At 54.1% G+C, this 20,090-nt stretch overlaps 1 protein-coding gene and 1 non-coding gene across 2 annotated transcripts; one reads left to right on the top strand and one right to left on the bottom strand.

The window, feature by feature from the left end:
* Positions 1-3,926: 3,926 nt before the first annotated feature.
* TRNAR-UCU (transfer RNA arginine (anticodon UCU)) lies at positions 3,927-4,017 on the bottom strand. The gene is given in 2 exon segments: positions 3,927-3,962; positions 3,981-4,017. It is a non-coding gene; the product is annotated as a tRNA-Arg (tRNA).
* A 338-nt stretch (positions 4,018-4,355) lies between these two features.
* On the top strand, positions 4,356-18,116 carry SLC27A4 (solute carrier family 27 member 4). The gene is made up of 13 exons (XM_026009421.2): positions 4,356-4,667; positions 5,980-6,146; positions 7,709-8,103; positions 9,428-9,586; positions 11,435-11,504; positions 11,625-11,716; positions 12,527-12,636; positions 12,839-13,048; positions 13,223-13,349; positions 13,981-14,118; positions 14,307-14,471; positions 14,563-14,709; positions 17,248-18,116. The coding sequence occupies exons 2-13, from the start codon at positions 5,986-5,988 to the stop codon at positions 17,403-17,405; spliced, it is 1,932 nt and encodes a 643-aa protein (XP_025865206.1). The 5' UTR covers positions 4,356-4,667; positions 5,980-5,985; the 3' UTR covers positions 17,406-18,116.
* The last annotated feature ends 1,974 nt before the right edge of the window (positions 18,117-20,090 follow it).

Genomic DNA, 20,090 nt, shown 5'->3' with positions numbered 1-20,090 from the left:
TGCCTAAGCCATTGAGATGCATTATTGCACTGATGCCTCCAACAACCCAAAGAAAGATGTACTATTACTTGTATTTTACTAACAAGGCAATGGGAGCAGAGCTGGGACTCGAACCAGGGGATGTCTGAAACCTGCCCCACTGCCACACCAGTGCCTCTGTCTTCCTTGTGCCAACGACATCCCAGTCCAGGGCCCTCAGGAATGGAGGTGGGAGGCTGGAGGCCTACCTCAGAACCAGGGCCTTGGGAAGGAAAGGAAGCCTTGTCCTGAGCTCTTTGAATTTCTGCAGAAAGAGGAGGGGGTTGGGGTGAGCTTTCCAGACCTAATTCATCTTTGCAATATGGACCACCTTTCCAGATCTGTCAGGTTTCCACAGCTTTCCAGAGTCTAGGAACACCTACCCCCATGTCCCCCATGTCAGTAAAAGTCAACAGTGCCAAGTTTGAGGGGAAAAGGTCTCTGTCCAGTTAGAGAGTTCACCTGCCTCAGCCACTTTGTGCCTGAATAACCCTGAGCCTTTACAGCATTGGAGAGATGGGCATTGGGGATCAAGATTAGCTGGGAATGGAATCTGGTCTCCAGCCCTTGGGGTGGCATTTTTGCCACCAAGTCATGATTGGAAAAAAAGTTAGACTGGTAATAGCTACCACTTCCTTAGTTCTTAACACAGCCCATAAGGCTTTGCCCACTTCTACCTAGAAACTTCCATTCTTCATCTCAATAAACTATGTTGTCCTTCTTCATGTCTTTAGGAATAGCATTCTGTCCCCAGGTCATCACGTGGTCAACTACTTGTCACTCACATTTGTGCTCAAATGTGAAGGCATCTCCTTGGAGAAGCCTTTCCTGGCCACCCACTTGAAGAAGTGCCCTCCCCCTTGCTGCACCATGTCACCTTATTTTCTTTCTGGAATTTATCACTCTGAAATTAAATTATTTGTTCATTTATTTATGAGGTCTGTGTCAGCCCCAGAAGAGCAAGTACCTCTTCTTTTCCCTCACTCATGGGAATGGTGCTTGGCACATAGTAGAGGCTTGCTGCTCCCTTAGTTGAAAGAACGGATGCTAAGGCCAAAGCAGAGAACCCCACGACAACCTCACTTCATGAGGGTATCAAGATTGGGGAGCATCCTCAAGTCACATAGCTGGGCTGTGGTGGAGCTTGTTCTGTGATGCACGGGTCTTGAATCCTCTCCTGGTAGCTCAGAGAAAGCTCCCTTTCCCTAGGCCTGATAAAAGCCATATGTAGCTGGCTTCAGAGCAACATTTGGAGTTACAGGGTCTGAGGACAGAGAGACCTGGACCTGCCACTGACCAGCACTCTACCCTTGCAGTACTGTCACCCCTTTGAGCCTCTGGGAAGGCTGTAAAATGGGGAGAGTACCTACCTATCCTACAGCAGGGACGTTATGCACGTGTAGTGGTTTTACACAAAGTAAGCATTAGAAGTAGAAGCTGTTAAAAAAAAAAAAAAAAAAAGAAGAAGTAGAAGCTGTCATTTGCCAGGAAGGCCCTTTGAGGCCTCTGAAGTCACCATGTACACAATGAAGCCAGAGGTATTTATTTTACACACACCCAGAGTGAGAGGACTTTTATAGTTCAGAGGTCCTAATGCCAATGCAACCAAGTATCTATGGGATAAGTGTACGCTGAGTGCCAGGGGCCAAACCACTTCAGTCCCCTGGGGATCTTTTTTTTTTTTTTCCCTGGGGATCTTTAGTGCCTTCAAGTGAGTCCAAATGTTGGTCTCTTATCTGGCAAAGTCTGGAGGTTTAAGAGCTGATGTTAATTCCCTAATGCAGGGCAGACAGGGGTAATGTCAGTAGAAAGGAACCCAGTATGAGGTCAGCCTAAGCTCAGCCTGTCCCACAAACGATAGCACCCAGCTCCTGCCCTTAGGAACCCCCAGGGGCTCCTCCTGCCCCCAGGATAAATTCCTCAGCTTATCACACAAAGGCCTTTCCCATCCCATTTCCCACCACATGGCCCTCCCCTGTCCATGAATCCTGATGCACAGGCCCACTAGTCTCCAGTTATTTCACAAATACCTCTGAGTGTTGGCTAAACGCTGGGGATTCCACAGTGATAGAGACAGCTATATCCCTGCCCTCTTGGAGTTGAACGGTTACAGGAGCTGAGGGCCTTTGATGTGCCACCCTGTGCTGAGAGCTTGACCCACATCATCTCGTTGAATCTGTACCCAGCCCTAGGAGGCAGGGACCATGATGACTGTATTCCCATACTATAATAAGGACATGGGAAGGGGCACCTGGCTGGCTCAGTCTGTAGGGCATGGGGCTCTTGATCCTGGGGTTGAGTTTGAACCCCACATTTGGTATAGAGATTGCTTTAAAATAAAATCTTAAAAAAAAAAAAATGAGGACACCAAGGCCATAAGAAGTGATTTGCCCAGTGCCTCAGGTGGGGCTAGGAGTATAACCCAGATGTCCTTGACTGAAAAGCAAAGAAGCCAAGTCATAATAATGTGTAGTGCATATCCACTACACATATGGAGAGCACTTGGGGGGCAACCCATTTAATGATCTAATCTCCACTAGTCTCTCTGTGTCCAACTAGACTGTAAGCAATTTAAGGACAATCTTGTTACCGCTATGTCCCCTCCCATCTCCCCCTCAGGCCAGGCCCAGGTCTAGGTGGAGTGCCGCCCTGGCTTCATGGTTGTGACCAGGCTGGGCGGAGGAAGAGTTGTGGAGCTGGCCACAAGCACCATCTTCTAAACTCTCCTTTGTCCACATTACATATAACCTCAGCAGATGATGTGGAAATGATCATGTTTATATTGATGGATCCTGGTGTGGATCAAGTCAGAGCCTCCAATTCACTCTCCCTGTCATTCATTCAACACACATTTATCAAGATAAGCCCTGTGGACATAATCAGGAAGAATCTTCATGTCTAGATTTTGCATGTGCTTTGTGGTCAGTGACCTTATAAACTACAATAATAAATATGTCAAATGCTAACTCAATCTTATAGTATGTTCTCATTTTTATATATAAGAAAAAGTGAAGACTTTGAACTTCCAGCTGAGAAGGTGATCCATATGTGTTGGATGCCAATGCCCATGCCCATCACTACTGCCCTACACTGCCTCCTGAATATAATAGCCATGGGGGAGGTAGAGCTTTAACTTACCTAGGTTCTCCAAAAGGATGCACTTTATACTCTGCCAAGTACTTCTCAGATGAAAATTTCATTTTTAATCCCAAGGACTAGACCCTGAAAACTGCCCCTCCCCTCCCCTTTAAGGACTTCCCACTGGACTAAGGAATTAGGGATGTATTTAAGGATAAGTGGTGGGGCTCCTGGGTGGCTCAGTCAGTTGTGCCTCTTGATTTCCACTCAGGTCATGATCTCAGGTTTGTGAGATGGAACTCCACCTTAGGGTCCACACTGAGCACAGAGTGTCTGCTGGCCCCTTTCCCTTTGTTCCTCCCCCGCTCACATTCTCTCAAATAAATAAATAAAATCTAAAAAAAAAAAAAAAAAAAAAAGATAAGTGGCAATTGTGGATGTCCAACGTGTTTAATTATCAAGGAACCAAGTTTTCAGAGGCCCAGAGCCACACAACGCTGGGGAGCTGGCCAATGGCCAAGGACTTGGCAGGTAGCAAGACAAATACAGTCGTAGGCTTAGAAGTTAGTTGATTTGCTGCAAGGTCAGAGCGATCAGAGGCCAGTTAGGTACAGATCTTCAGCTCCATGCCCTTTGTACCACTAGGTGTGCCACAGTGCTTACAAGATACCAGGGATAAGAAAGGATTCCTGGGCAGGAACCTGACATCACGTTTACTGCCGTCCCAGATGCACAGTGCCAGCCTCAAGTCTGCAAATTTTCTGAACCATGTGAAGGTACTGGAGGCTGTAAAATATCCCCATGAAAGTGAGGGAGGAGCTATCAAAATTCGACTCTGGTGGGACTCGAACCCACAACCTTTGAATCACCACACCCCGATCGGCTAGAAGTCCAATGCGCTATCCATTGCGCCACAGAGCCAGCTACTTGTAACTCCCAGTTCACCTCTGTGTCTACACCACCCTTTTAGCGTTCTTCTAGGTGTAGCGTTAGCCTTTTTGGAACTCTGCCCATCTCCGCTCGCGTTCTCCGGATTCTCCGCCCACGCTGCGGGCGGGGGTGCTCCCCACCACGTGCGAAAGCCAGGGGACTGCCGGCTCTGGGCCCAACCCCAGCCCGCGGGTCTCCTTCCCACCCCGGGGTCTCCGCGGTGGGGCGGGGCTGCGCGGCGCGGACTACAGCTCCCAGCGTGCCACGCGGGGCGCCGCCCGAGGCCCTCGCGCGCGCAGGGCGGGCTGGGCCGGCAGGCGTCGGGCGCGTTGGGGCTGCGCGGTGCCGAGGTCTCTGCGGCTCTTCCGCCGCGGGGAAGGCGCGGGAGGCGGTGCTGTGGCCTCGCGCAGCCGGTTTGGGTTGCAGAAGGCGGGCGGGGGAGGAGCGCCGCGGGCGGGCGGGGCCGGGCTGCGGGCGGGGCTGGCCGGGCGGCCGGGCCATGCAGGGCGCAGAGCCGGCGAAGCTCTGCTGAGACCTGGCTCTGCGCGCCCAGGGGCGGCCGATGCCCCCCGCGCTCCCCACTACGCTGCCGCAGCCAGGCCGCATCTGGACGGGGCGCCGCGCGGCGGGGCCAACACCGGGTGAGCATAGGCCAGGCCAGTGGGTCCCGGGCAGGGAATGTGCCCGGCTGAGTCCTGGGGAGGTGGTGGGGCGGGCTGGGGTGAGGGGCGCGCCCTGCTGCTCTAAGTCCTGGCCGGGCGCTCTGCTGCCCTGGCTGCTCAGAAGCGAAGGCGGTTCGCAGTGACCTGGGACGGGGGCCCGAGGGCTGTCGGCATCCCCTTCCCTTCTCGTCCCATCCCCCAGCCTTCCGGGACGGGTTCCTGTTCTCTGTCCTGGCAGGCTCTGGGAGCCCAGAGGTCTGAGGACCTTAGAGATCTCGGCATTGGATATGGGAGCGCTGATTTTGTCCCCCTCCTTGTTTTTGCTTTTCATGTGGAGAAGGGAGGAGATGGTCTGTAAGAGCTCCCTGTGGTCCAGACCATGTCTCCATCCTGGCTTGGAGACTGTCAGGCTCCATTATAGCCATGACCTTCACCTCCTCCCCAGGAATAGAACCCTGAAAGAAAACAGTCCCATCTGCTGCCTCTTGAGCAAGTACCTAAGACGCCAGGAGTAGAGACTAAGAGTCCTTCCTAATCTCCGTCTAGTCAAGCCATTCCCCTTCCCCTATAGGCCAGTCCCCACAGAGTCATCTCAATGGCTTGCCAACTGTGTTTTTTCGGGGGGCCCTCCTGCTCCCTTAATCACCTTTCCCCTCTAGGCGGTCACCTCTCAGGCACCTCCAAGCTCTAACCTGTTTGCTCTGTCGCCCTCTGTGGGCCAGCAGAGACATGGCACTATCCGGGTTTGTGGGCTGGGACTGAGCCAGGCCCCTTACCAGGAAGCTGCCCTTTTGGGTGTTGTGGCTTGGCCTAGTCATCCAGAGAACCTCCTTGGGTCTTTGGATGAGGAGTCAAACCAGAGACACTTAAGTTAATATCCCCCTCCAAGCCATATTGCTTAGAGATCCTGGATATCAGGAAAGTGGACCATCCTGTTTGGGCTGGAAGTGCTTCCGAGAGCAATTCTCACTATACCTCTAACACAGAGGGGGAGACTAAAGCCTAAAGTAGGAAAGGAATTTACCCAAGGTGATGGGGGTAGTTTGAGGAGGAGATGGGACTAAGGGGCTAGAACCCGGCCTCTGTCTCTTAGCCATGGAACTCCTCATCTCAAGTTCCTCCCCTCTAGCCTTTCCCTTCAAAACAGCCCTGGAAAGGGACCCCATCCTCAGCTACCTACTCAGCATGGCTAAGCCTCACTACAGGTTGACCCCTGGGATCATAGTGGCTGCCTGGGCTAGGAGGTAAGGGACATAGACATTTGGCTCCACTGACTATACTGTGCCCACAGACCACAATGCTGCTCGGGGCGTCTCTGGTGGGGGTGCTGCTGTTCTCCAAACTGGTGCTGAAACTGCCTTGGACCCAGGTGGGGTTCTCCCTGCTGTTTCTCTACCTGGGGTCTGGAGGCTGGCGTTTTGTCCGCATCTTCGTCAAGACCATAAGGCGTGATATCTTGTGAGTATCTGGTCTAGCCCATCCTAGGGTCTCCTACTTCCCAAAATCTCTCCAGACCAAAGTTTTGTGAGCAGAGGGCCCCCTGGTCCCCAGAGGAGCAGCCTCTGCTCTACCCCCTTCCCCTGGCAGTGGTACCTGGTATCTCCACCTCCAAGGTGAAAGTGTTGTCCTAGGGGATCTGCCTAACTTGGTGCTGTTGAGCTTAGGGCAGATTTAGGGGCCCAGAATGTATACTGAACACCAGGTGTGTGAAGAAGACATCTGCAAAGGGTCTTGAGGCCATGCTATGGCTTATAAGAGAATGAAGAGGAACCCTGTGGGAAGGACCCTGTCCATAAGTCTGAAAGGGCACAGAGTTCAGAGCAGGGCCCTGAATCAGGTATCTGGGGAACTTACTCCCCAAAGAAAGTCAGTTATGGTTCACAGGGCTCTTCTGTACCAGAAACACCTGCTGCTACCTACCCTGAGCCAGGCGTCAGGCTGACTCTGGAGCTCAGGGAGGAACAAGGCAGGCCTAGTCTTGGGCCCAGCTTAGACTGGTCAGGGAGATAGGAAGGAGATACAGTAAATCCCTAAACTAACAAAACCTTGCGGGCAGAGCCCCTGGCAGTCTTGCTTACAGGTGGTGTCCCACGGTTCAGCACAGTGACCCACACTCAAAACAGGCAGCTCAGCACTTGTCATCTGAATTGATTGTAAAAGGAGGTTCTGAGTGGCCACTGCAGGAAGGGTGGTAGCAGAAAGCTGTGGGAGTGTGGAGCAGGGAGAGATGGCTTCAGGCCAGGGCCTTGGGGAATCAGAGAAGGCCTCCTGGAGGACAAAAAGCTGTATTCAAGAGGCGCCTCCAGGTGATGGGAGCAGGGTATTCCAACCAGAGGGCACAACATCTGAATAGGCATAGAACTCAGGGAGCTAGGAACTTTCAAAGGTCAGATGGGGCAGGGGCAGGGCAGGAGAGGGAGATATTGCCAAATGGTTCTGCATTTAGTGAAGCTCTGGGCCCAGGACTAAGTGGGGCCCCAGGGACCAGGTGGTAAACAGATGGAGCCCTGCCCTCAATAGGTTCACAGGGAGGGAGATTGAACAAATCTCAAACTTATCCCTTATTTACTGTGGTAGGGGTCCGAAGAGGTGCAGTACAGGGCTGTGGGGGATCTCAAATGAATTGAGACTTTTGACTTGGGCCTGAGAGTCATGAAAGCTCTGACAGAGCAGCGGACTCAAAGCAGAGCTTCTTGAGTCCTGGGTGTTGAACCCTGATGCCAGAGAGGACCAGGGACCTAATCTCAGCTTGTGAACTCCGGGTGAGCTATGGTCCTGCAGAGCCTCCTTTCCTCCCGTGTACTGAGGAGGGAGTTATTGTCCAAGTCCCTGGAGTTAGTGCAGCATCAGTGGGTCGGTGCCTGGCATGGTGCCTGGCGCCCAGGTGCTGGGAAAGGGCAGTGTTACAAGTGATCAGGCTCGGGAGTCTCAGGCCTGTGGGATGGCAACCCGGACCAGGGTATTGGGACCACCCACTCCCAACCCCAGCAGTCACAGCTCCCTTTCTTGTTTCCATGTAGTGGCGGCATGGTACTCCTGAAGGTCAAGGCAAAGGTCCGGCGGTACCTGCGGGAGCAGCGGACAGTGCCTATTTTGTTTGCTTCTACGGTACAGCGCCACCCAGACAAGACAGCCTTGATCTTTGAGGGCACAGACACCCACTGGACCTTCCGCCAGCTGGATGATTACTCAAGCAGCGTGGCCAACTTTCTGCAGGCTCGGGGCCTGGCCTCGGGTGATGTAGCTGCCCTCTTCATGGAGAACCGCAATGAGTTTGTGGGCCTGTGGCTGGGCATGGCCAAGCTGGGCGTGGAGGCGGCCCTCATCAACACTAACCTCCGACGGGACGCCCTGTGCCACTGCTTGACTACCTCCCAGGCCCGGGTCCTCATCTTTGGCAGTGAGATGGCCCCAGGTGAGTCCCAGGGCTGTGGGGTCAAGCAAGAGGTCCCACAGGGTCTTGCACAGACCACAGCCCCCCCTCTAGGCCTGGGGGAAACTGTGTGTGGCTCAGGGGTTAAGGGCATGAACCCTGGTATCAGATGGCCTGGGCTTTGTTGCTTGTAAGCTGGAGATACTGACTAAGACTAGAAATGTCTGTGACTCAGTTTCCTCACTGTAGTCCTACCACATATTGTTTTCAAGATGATACTTCACCAGAAGTACTAACAGTGCCTGATGCTAGGTGAGCCCACAGATGCAGTGGTAGCGATTCTTGTGACTAATTAGGCCTCATTTGCTTCATCTATAGAATGAGAACAAGAATGTATCCTCTGGGCAGCCCGGGTGGCTCAGCGGTTTAGTGCCACCTTCAGCCCAGGGTATGATCCTGGAGACCCAGGCTCCAGACGTCGGGCTCTCCTTGCATGGAGCCTGCTTCTCCCTCTGCCTGTGTCTCTGCCTCTCTCTCTCTCTCTCTCTCTCTCTCTCTCTCTGTATCTCTCATGAATAAATAATCTTTAAAAAAAAAAATGTATCCTCTGCTCTCCTGCAGAGCTTATGTTTTATTAGCTGCCACATTGAGCACTGACTGAGTACAGAGCTTGGTGCCTTACAAAAGCAGCCCTAATCTTCATAAAGCCAGGTGAGGTAGGGATGGCCATCTTGGCTTTACAGATGAGGAGACTGACATTCAGAGTGGTGTGAGGAGCTCACTTAAGGTCACACCAAAGCAGGATTTCATCCTGGGATGATGGCCAGGGAAGTTTACTGACATATGGAGAAGGGAAGAGGAAGGATCCCGAAGGGAGAGGGGAGAGGGTTGGACAGATCCAGAGGGAGGCTGAAGTAGAGCCGAGGGGTCTAGGACTGGCCTATGCCCAGCATAGGTGAGCATCCAGACAGCTATAGTGCATGGGGGGACCTGAAGAAGCTGGGGGCTGCTGACCTCTGGTACTCCACAGATGTGCATGGTACAGTGTGGAAGGGCGCAGACCTTGGCATGTGAGAGAGCCAGCTTGGAGTCCCAGCTCCAGCACATTCTAGCTGTGAGCAGGCCTTCCCATTCTTGGAGCCTGTCTCTGTTGGTACCTACCCCCTGGGCTGTGTGAGCAGGAGAGTACACGCAAGGAATCTGCCGTGTACTTAGCCAGCAACTAGGGAGCTGAGGTGCTTCAGTCATCTTCTTCCCTACACACAGCTGGTCTCCCCTTGACAACATGCCAGCTCTGACACAAGCAGAGGTCCTGGGGACATGAGGTTCCTGGTCTGTCTGCTAATTGGCCCTGTCTCCCCTGCAGCCATCTTTGAAATCCAAGCCAGCCTGGACCCCTCGCTCAGCCTCTTCTGCTCTGGCCCCTGGGATCCCAGCACCCTGCCCACCAGCACGGAGCACCTGGACCCCATCCTGGAAGATGCCCCCAAGCACCTGCCCAGTCGTCCTGACAAGGGCTTCACAGGTGGGCCTCCCACCCCACAGAGGGGTTCTCAGATGGGCCCAGGACAGAACGCTGGCCCCAGAGCCAGAGGCATGGGTTCTTCTGCAGACTTGGTGTGTGAACTGGAGTGAGTCCTGTCACCTCCCTTTTTCCAACTGGGAAGATGAGTGTAGTGACCATGGGGTCACTCTGAAGGCTGATGTATAGCTGATGTATATGAAGATGCAAGACATGGTGCCAGCAACTCAGGAGTCCAGAAAACCTGATTCTTTAGCCTTCATTGCCATCCATCATGTACAGGGTCACATGGATCCTAGGAAACCACTGGGTCTGAATTTCAGCTGGGGTTGGGCCAGGGGCTAGACCCTCTAAATATTAACTCTGCACCTATTCGGTACCAGCCTCTGTCAGCCTGCAATCCTCTCTCTGCACTAGGCTGCCCTGCCTCCCCATCCCTTCCTCCAGGCAGCCTTCCAACCCTGCAGCCTCTCCTCCGCTCCACTCTGTTCTGGGGAGCCTCCAGTTTGCTATACCACCCAGAGGCTCAGAGCTGGCACTGAGTTCATGCCTCAGCCCACTGCTTCCCTTGTGACCCTGAGCACCTGACCTGTCCTCTCTCTGAACCTCGGTTCCCATAGTCGTAACAATGAGGGTGGTAACGGAACCGATTTTATGGAGTGGCTTTGAGGATTGAAAATGAGACAGTGGAAAGCTCGGGTGTGACAGGAAATGCTCAGGAACCAGTCTTTGTTGGCATCATGGTCATTTTATCTCTGTCATATGTGAATTTTGTCTCCTGGGTACTTTTTTTTTTTTAAGATTTTATTTGGCAAAGAGTGAGAGAGCATAAGTAGGGGAAGCAGCAGGTACAGGGAGAGGGAGAAACAGGCTTCCCACTGAGTGGGGAGCCCAATGTGGGGCTCAATCCCAGGACCCTGGGATCATGACCTGAGCTGAAGGCACACTTAATCTACTGAGCTACCTAGGCGCCCCTCCTGGGTGCTTTTGTAAGCTACCTGAGGGCAGGGTCTCTGGCTGGGTCAGCCTGGTGTCTTCATGGTGCCCAGCCAAGGGCTGGCATAAGCAGGTATCCAGGGGGCATGAGATGGTTGATGCATGGCATGCAGTTTTACATGATGTTCCTGACCTAGGACTCTACTCCAGCCTGGTGGGCCCGAGTCTCTATAGAAACTAACGTGACAGGGCAGCCCAGGTGGCTCAGTGGTTTAGCGCCGTCTTCAGCCCAGGGTATGATCCTGGAGACCCAGGCTCCAGACGTCGGGCTCTCCCTGCATGGAGCCTGCTTTTCCCTCTGCCTGTGTCTCTGCCTCTCTCTCTGTGTGTTCTCATGAATAAATAAATAAAATCTTTAAAAAAAAAAAAAAAGAAAGAAAGAGAAAGAAAGAAAAGAAAGAAAGAAAGAAAGGTGACAGTCCCTAATCTAGGATCAGGGTGGGGTAAAGAAATGATCTGTAGTGGGGGGATCCCTGGGTGGCGCAGTGGTTTGGCGCCTGCCTTTGGCCCAGGGCGCGATCCTGGAGACCCGGGATCGAATCCCACGTCGGGCTCCCGGTGCATGGAGCCTGCTTCTCCCTCTGCCTGTGTCTCTGCCTCTCTCTCTCTCTCTCTCTCTCTCTCTGTATGACTATCATAAATAAATAAATAAATAAATAAATAAATAAATAAATAAATAAATAAATAATTTAAGACAGGTCTTGTTGGGCCTGTTTATAAAAAAAAAAAAAAAAGAAAGAAAGAAATGATCTGTAGTGGAGAAGCTCTCTCTGTGCACCCTACTCCCTGCAGCCAGTGTCTTCCCAGCCCTGTGCTGTCTTTTCTCACAGCCACTTATGTGTCTGTTTTCTCTAGATAAGCTCTTCTATATCTACACATCGGGCACCACAGGGCTGCCCAAAGCTGCCATCGTGGTACATAGCAGGTAAGGGGCAAGTGCCAGGGGTTGGGGGGTAGTGGGTGCTGGGGATGGGTGGCAGGGCCCGGGAGCCCGTCCTCCTGCCTCCCCAGAGGCCTGCAAAGCACTCTCTCTGTGCCCTCCCAGGTATTACCGCATGGCTGCCCTGGTGTACTATGGATTCCGGATGCGGCCCGATGACATTGTCTATGACTGCCTGCCCCTCTACCACTCAGCAGGTAACACTGGGCCCATTTTCTCAGCCTCTGGTGCCCCTGGGCCTCAGGAACCCCACCCCTCTTGGCAGGCAGCATCTTGTGGGTAGAAACACATGAATTTGGGAGTCAAATGTGGGTTCAAACTGAGATGTGGCCATTGACTGGACCTCTGAACCAAGATGGCCACACCAGCCTCACAATGTGTGCAGCTGTGTCCCACAGGGCACCCAGGCTAATATGACCAGCCAGTTCATTTCCAGAGGTATGCACAGCCTTGCTGCTTAGGAACAGAAACACAGAAATGGAATAATTATAGTTCCTGCCCTCAAGGTGCTTTGAGTCAGGTGTGGGTTTAGGGCAGCGTGAAGGATGGGAACTCACCTAATATAAGAGATGGCATGGTGAGTATGAAGACAGGTAGGGAGTAGGAGCTCAGCTCAAGAGAAGAGTCCAGTGATGGTCAGGAAGGCTTTCTGGAGGAGATGCTCCCAAGTCAGGCAGATGTGAGGTGCAGAAGCCAGGAGTGCTAGCTTGGTCCCCCTCTAGCTGAATGGCAGCATTACAGGTACAGGAGCAAGAGCTTAGGGCCAGCTCTAGGACCCCCAGGGACAGTCTGAGGAGCATGCACTCGTTCCCACACTGGGGAGGCAGCAGGGAACTATGGGGAGGTGTCTGATGAGGGGAGAGGTGTGATTAGTTAGTGTTGGAGGAACAGGACAGGAAGGAGGGACTGAGGAAGGGCCTTTGAGGAGGTGGGCTGGGCAAGAGGAAGCTCTGGAAGGAGGGATCTCCCGGCTCCCTGACCTTCACGGCCCAGCCCTCCACCTTTAGGGAACATCGTGGGAATAGGGCAGTGCCTGCTCCATGGCATGACAGTGGTGATCCGGAAGAAGTTCTCAGCCTCCCGGTTCTGGGACGACTGTATCAAGTACAACTGCACAGTAAGTGAGAAGGGCAGAGGATGAGCCGCCCAACCCCTCATGACCTGCCAGCCCCACATGGGGACATCTGTCTGGCAGCTGAAGCCCGTCACTCATTTGGGGGCAACATTCCTGTTGTTCTGATGGGGAGACTGAGGTCCGCGGGATTGGGAGGACAGGAGGGAGCAGCCGAGGGCCACCCTCACACCAGGTCCACCCCCAGATTGTGCAGTACATCGGCGAGCTGTGCCGCTACCTCCTGAACCAGCCGCCCCGGGAGGCGGAACACCAGCATCGGGTGCGCATGGCACTTGGCAACGGCCTCCGCCAGTCCATCTGGACCGACTTTTCTAGCCGTTTCCACATCCCCCAAGTGGCTGAGTTCTACGGGGCCACTGAATGTAACTGCAGTGTGGGCAACTTCGACAGCCAGGTGGGCAGCGGGGCTGTGGAGGGTGGGCAGGTCCGGCTAGGAGTGTGGGCACTGGAGACCCTGCTGTCTGGTTGGGGCAGGGCAGTTGTGGGAGTGTGGGCACGAGGCTCCCCACCATTGTCCAGCCTCAGGCTGGTGGCGGGAGAGCCCAGGCCCAAGTCTTGGCCTTTGCAGGTGGGGGCCTGTGGCTTCAACAGCCGCATCCTGTCCTTTGTGTACCCCATCCGGCTGGTACGAGTCAACGAGGACACCATGGAACTGATCCGGGGGCCCAATGGTGTCTGCCTTCCCTGCCAGCCAGGTCTGTCCCAGGGTTGGAAGTGGAGTCAGAGCAGGAGAGTTTGGCCTGGGAGGAGATGGGACTGGGCTGAGTGGGGAGCCCTTTTCTGACCAGTGGCCATCACTTGGCTCTTCTTTTAGGGCCACAAGTCATTTATATCTTCGTCCATCCGTCCTTCCATTCCTCATCCCCTCTGTCAGTCCATTGAGTCACTGTTGTGTGGAGGACCCTGGGATTAATCCTAGCTCAGCTCCTTAGCTCTGTGCCTGAGTACCCTCATCTGCAAGTGAGGCTGATGGCAACACTGCATCCTGGGGTTGCTCTGGGGATCATGTATGCTGAAGAACGTACGCCTCTGAGCAGAGCCAAGGGACCAATGAGTGCTGGCTTTAGTCAGGCTGTCTACACAGAGCTTGGCCACCTTTTCGTATTCATCTCTCCATCTGCTCTCCAGACATTACTGAGTGCCTTTGTGCCTATCAGACCCACCAGGAGAAGCTCCCTGCCCTCAGGGCTTCTGCACCAGAGCCCATAGCATTTCTGTGGGAAGCACTGTAACCAAAAGTCAGATCGAGATTCAGGGTGAATTTGGGGTGGGGAACTGGTAGAGGAGGCCACCAAGGTAAAGGTGCCCCTCTTTCTCTGCCCCCAGGTGAGCCAGGCCAGCTAGTGGGCCGCATCATCCAGCAGGACCCCCTGCGGCGCTTTGATGGCTATCTTAACCAGGGTGCCAGCAATAAGAAGATCGCCAAGGACGTTTTCCAAAAGGGGGACCAGGCCTACCTCACTGGTGGGTGGGCACTAGCCCCTTTGAGATGGGCAGGGTGGAGAGGAATGAAGGGGCCCTCTCCCACCTTTGAAGAATACTGCCCAGACTGCTCCAGTTCCAGCCCTCTTTGTCAAGAGATCCTGGGGTCCCACGTGGTCGACTGGCCCAAGCCCTGCTCAGATAGCCCCCCCGCCCCCCGCCCCCCCCAGGTGATGTACTGGTGATGGATGAGCTGGGCTACCTGTACTTCCGAGACCGCACAGGAGACACGTTCCGCTGGAAAGGGGAGAATGTATCCACCACAGAGGTGGAGGGCACACTCAGCCGCCTGCTGGACATGACCGATGTGGCAGTGTATGGTGTCGAGGTGCCAGGTACCTATGGGGCACTGGGAGGTGCCAGGTGTGTATGGGGAGGCACTGCCAGGGGTCACTGCCACCTCACTGTCCATGCTGCCACCCCCAGGAACTGAAGGCCGGGCTGGAATGGCTGCCGTGGCCAACTCTGCTGGCAGCTGTGACCTGGAGCACTTTGCACAGCTCTTAGAGAAGGAGCTGCCCCTGTATGCCCGCCCCATCTTCCTGCGCTTCCTTCCTGAGCTGCACAAAACAGGTATGTTCCCGGGGCTCCAGGGTGGCTCATTCAGTTAAGTGTCTGCCTTTGGCTCAGGTCATGATCCCGGGGTCCTGGGATTGAGCCTCCCGCATCGGGCTCCCTGCTCAGCGGGGAGCCTGCTTCTCTCTCTCCTTCTACCCATATCCTCCCCCCCACACACACTCATGTTCACACACTCTCTCTCTCAAATAAATAAATGAAATCTTTAAAACAAAACAAAACAAACAGGTGTGTCCTCTCCCTTGCTGCAGCTCACAGGTTCCAGGCCTGTGCCCCTTCTTGGTTCCTTTGGAGAGATCCTGGGGGGCTGTCCCTTGCCCTTCTCCCACAGCATTGCTGCGTCACTGGTAAACACCTCTCTATATACAAGCAAGTGGGCCGAGCCGTCAGAGACAGAAGGTTCAAATATCCATTAGTGGTACAAATGTTTACTGAATAACTATTGTGTGCCTGCCAGGCTCCATGCTAGGCCTTTTAGGGATAGAAGTGACAAGTTCTGATGGGACCTTTGCCATCTTGGAGTTTCTCTGTAGCAGTAGGAGAGGCAGCACAGGGCAAGGCATTCCAAGGGCAAAGAATAGAATACAAACTGAACTGACAGAAAAGCAAACAAAGGGGGTATGGGGTGCCTGGGAGGCTCCCCTGAGGAGGTGATCTTTGAGATGAGACCTGAATGAAAGGGTAGGCTTTACAGGGTAGGCATTCCGGGCTGGTCCCTAAGCCAGAAGGGCACTTGGGCACAAGGGGAAGGAAAGGAGGCCCCCAAAGCTGGAGCCAAGCTGTGGGCAGCGGTGTCAGGTGGGGCAGAGAGGCCAAGTGGGGAAGACTCTGGGCTGGGGAGGGCCTGGACTATGTCAGGCTCACTAACTGCTCAGCCTTGGGCCACCTCCCTTGTACTGGTCATGTTAGCCCCTGTCAGGTGATAGGCTCCTGGGAGCCCCTGAAGCGGGTCTAATGGGGACACTGGTGCCAGGCTCATGATTGAGGCTGGGAGCTCCTGAGGTTTGGGTGACAGCTGACTTCTCTGTGTAGGAGAAGCAGGGAAGCCAGCATGTTTCAGAGGCTTTGCTCCAGAATAAACGTCCCTTAAGGCAGCCTTTTTTTTTCCCCCTTGCTTGTGGGTCAGCGATTGGGGTTAAGTTCAGCTGAGCGATTCTTCTGTTGATGGATCAACTGCCATCACTTGTGACTCAGCTAGGGCTGGAAGGGCTAGAGTGTCCTTACTCGCTTGTCTGGCTCCCCACTGGTTGCTTCTGCAGCACTGTCCAGCAGAGCTGTCTGCAATGATGACGATGTCCTATGTGCATGCTGACCAACACTGCAGCCTCAAGCCCCACGTAACCACTGAGCATTTGAACTGGGACCAGTTGACTGAGGAAGTGAAGTTGACATTTTTCTTCATTTCAATTACATGTATATAGGCCCATATGGCCAGTGGCTATCGTATTGGATAGTGCCAGTCCAGGGGGCATTCCTGGGATGTTTCCCCTCTACTCTGGTGGCTCCTCACCCTTCAGAGACTACGCTGGTGCCAGGCAACCCCCCTCCTGGAGTGGAAGCTGCAGGGCCTCCAAGGCCTCAACTCTCAGAACTCCCATGTTCTTTTGGTCAAAGCAAGTCACAAGGCCAGTTAGATTCAGGTGGAGGGTGAGAAAGACTCTAGCTCTTGTTGAGAGAAATGGCCAAGCCACAAGGCAGTGGAGTGTGTGTCCAGGTAAGGAAGGAACCTGGCCATTTCTAGCAATCTCTCATACCAGGGTTCAAATCCCAGCTCCTGCACTTATTAGCTGTGTGGCATTGACACAGGTATGTGCCTCCCCACGCCAGTCTTCTCATCTCTCCAGTGGGATGATGCCAGTGACCAAGACTTGTGTAACTTCTGTGACTTTTTTTTTTTAAGATTTATTTATTTATTCAGAGAGAGAGAGAGAGAGGCAGAGACACAGGCAGAGGGAGAAACAGGCTCCATGCAGGGAGCCCAACGTGGGACTCCATCCCAGGTCTCCAGGATCACATCCCGGGCTGCAGGCGGTGCTAAACCGCTGCACCACCGGGGCTGCCCACTTCTGTGACTTATGACTGAGAAGACATTGCTGTTGAAACTATTTGACATATGTTAGAAGCCAAAAACATGTGCACTGTAGAACCCATAGAATATGGTGGAGCACCTGCCTCTGGGATTCGTGTGCACATTAGATGAGCCTGTGCCTGGAGGTTCTCAGAGCACTGAAAGCCCAGGTTCTGGCCCTCCCTCTGCTGTCATTCAGGGTGTGTGGATCTTTTCCCTTCTTTGATTCTCAGTTTCCCTAGCTGCAAGAAGGCAAGTAGTGCTACCACGCCCTCCCGTCGTTGTGCCAGGGCTGCTCTGAGCAGCAGTAGTAATAGAACAGCTGGAGCTGCCTTTGCAAAGCTAGGGCTGTGCTCCACTCTGCTCTGTGCCCATTCCCATGCTCTCCCCAGCCCTCCTCCTCCTCCATCCCTCCAACTTCAGGCCCCCTGCCCTGTACCCTCTGACTCATCCTCTCTCTCCCTCAGGGACCTTCAAGCTACAGAAGATGGAGCTTCGGAAGGAAGGTTTTAACCCGGCAGTTGTGAGAGACCCACTGTTTTACCTGGATGCCCGGAAGGGCCGCTACATCCCGCTGGACCAGAAGGCCTACGCCCGCATCCAGGCGGGCGAGGAGAAGCTGTGATTTGCCCTGACTCCCTCTAAGGGCCAGCGGGTGCTGGATCCAGAGCCCCAGCTCCCACCCCAGAGGGGTCATGGGCAATGCTAGACCAAAGCAAGCAGGGCCCAGCACCTCCACCCCGAGGTGCTGACCCCCTCCCCCTCAAAACTGCCAAGTGACTCACTGCCGCCGCCTCCTGCCCCTCATGAGGCTTTCTGTGAAAGCCTCAAGTCCATGTTATGTCTTCAAGGCCAGGTGGGGCCACCAGGCCCCAGGCTGAGACAGACTGGGTCCCTCAGGATGATGTCTTGGGTCAGGGCAGGGGCAGGTGGAGCGTTGCAAAGTACTCCCCTGAGAGTAGGGAGCTTGTAAATGGGACGAGGCCCAAAGCCCCCAGACTCAGGAAGGCAGCAGAGTGGGCAGGGCCTACAGTGGCTATTGGTCAGGTGGCAATGAGGATACTGGCCCCAGAGCTTTTCCAGTGTCACTCAAGATTGCCTGCACCTCCAGGACCATAGGAGGAGGACCCCGACCTGCAGCAGGCAGCCTGGACTGAGTGCCCCACCACCATCCTCCTTTCCTAGGTGGCTGCCTGGCCACCTCTTGGGTGGGACCTTTCTCCTTGTAGGTCTGTCCATGTTACTTTCTCCATCTCAGTCCTGGGCTGGCTATGAGAGAAGGGGTGGGTGGGGGGGGCATCGCTCAGGGGCCAATAAACTGCCTTGACTCCCCCTAGCCTAGCCTGTGTGCATGCCACCTGAGCTCACCCCACCTGCTCGGGCCCCACCTCCTGCCCCTCCAGCCCATTTACTTGTTCAGACTTAGGGATCCAGCAGGTAAGATGCCCTCAGTGAGTTCACAAGGTATTTAAATAGCATGAACTCGAAAGTCCAAAGCAGCTGTATCACTTCTGAGTTTGTGGGCTAGGGCAAGTGACTCAGTCTCCCCATCTGAGTCAGGAGGATTCAGAGAATACAGGTACACATTTTGAGGAAAGGGCCCTTCAGAGCTTTTGAGGGAGAAAACCCTGACCCAGGGGCAGATCCCATCTCCAGATGCTTGAGGGTGTTGTTCCCTTTGCCTGGGGTACATATCACCAGGGTTCTGGGGCTGTGTGAGCCAGAGCAGGGCTGCCTGACCAACTCTGGCAGAGTCCAGAAAAGCTCAGTGATGTTCCCGGGGCTGCAGCACCAGCAGTGCCCGTGGAGAGCCAGCTGTCTCCTAGGCCCCATCGCTGGAGTCACACCCAGGCTGGAAACGCACAGCCCGTTGGGAAAGGGATCCAACCCAGACTATGGCAGTTATCTTTGCTATGTAAGCTTCCCCAGGGTCTGTCACTTGCCAAGGTCACATGGGGGGGGGGGGGGGGGGCTAGAATGCAAACCGGAGCCCCTGTTGCTTCCTGCTGCCCCACTGCCTCCTGGTGCAGCAGGCCAAGGCAAAGCCAAAAGAGCTTTCATTCCACCCATGCCTGTGGAGCCAACTGTGGGCCCCACCCTAGGCCTGCAGCTGAAGGTCCAGTTGGAGGGGGCCGGAATGAGATTTAGGATGCCCCCTGAGGGAGTGACTTGGATTCAGATAGAGGAGTCTGATGCTGCTCTTGGGGGCCAGTGGGAGGCAGAGCTAGAGTAGAGCCCTTGGAGAGGTGCTGAAGGGGTTTAAGGCAGAGGGAGACAGTCACGGCTGCAGTGTCCCTGTGTGGCCAGCAGAGGGCATGCAGAGCTTGGAGAATCCCATCTTGGCCCTGAGCGCTCAGCCTCCAACAAAAGTGGGAAGGAGGGGCTGAGATCTGGCCCAGGCAGGTACCCAGGCCAGAGCGCCCCATGGCGGGACTTTGAGGGCCCAGGGTCAGACTTCTAAGGTGCTGGACCTGACTGACAGCAAGGCTTTGCGTCTTTAATCCTTCGCAGGGAGTGAGTGCTTTCCAATGGGCTAGTGCCCACCCCACCCTCACCTTGGGCGGAGAGGCATCCTTCCTTGAGGTTCAACACAACTACCAAAACGCAGTATACCGTGGCAGTTAAAAGCTCCAGCTTGAACAGATGTATTCAAGTCCATTCACCAGGCTAAGCCTCAGTTTCTTCTGTAAATGGAGATCTCAGATAGCTGTGAACATGCATTGTGCCTGGAGATCTCTAAACACGCAGTCTGGTGCTCCTATCTGCTCAGTATGTAGCAGTTACAAGATTAAAAAAAAAAAAGATATATTCAGGTGTCAAGACCCCAGACTAGGCCTGAGTTGACCACTTCCACACTGTTCCCCCTACTCCTGAAGGGCCTTGGGAGCTCTAGCATCTGCCTCTGGTCATCCTCAAGCACCGCTGTGTGAGTCATTATGGAGTAGATGCTCAATATGTGCTTGTGAGGTTAACGATAGCTGTTGTTTATTGGACATTCCTGACGTTTATATGGTGTTTCACAGTTTACAAAGTACTGTGTCAAGTTCATCTATGGAGCTGATTCTAAAGGCCTACATGGGGCTGGGGGCAGGGGGCAGAGGTGGTGCTTAGTGAGCAAGACAGATCTCAGGAGCGACCATCTGGAGTCAGGGGACTGGGAGCTAGTGAGTAAAGAAGCAGAGAGTGTGTGGTTAGCTGCAGCTACTAACCCAGTGCCCTGGTGGTCATGTTTCCTGGTCAGAAGAGGCTTTTCAACAAAGAGTTATCCAAGAATTGGAGGGACAAGAGTAGCAGAAAAATATAAAGGCCT

This window comes from Vulpes vulpes, chromosome 2 (genome assembly GCF_048418805.1).
Source record: "Vulpes vulpes isolate BD-2025 chromosome 2, VulVul3, whole genome shotgun sequence".
In the NCBI taxonomy this organism is placed as follows: domain Eukaryota; kingdom Metazoa; phylum Chordata; class Mammalia; order Carnivora; family Canidae; genus Vulpes; species Vulpes vulpes.
This window is presented reverse-complemented; position numbering and strand designations above follow the sequence as displayed.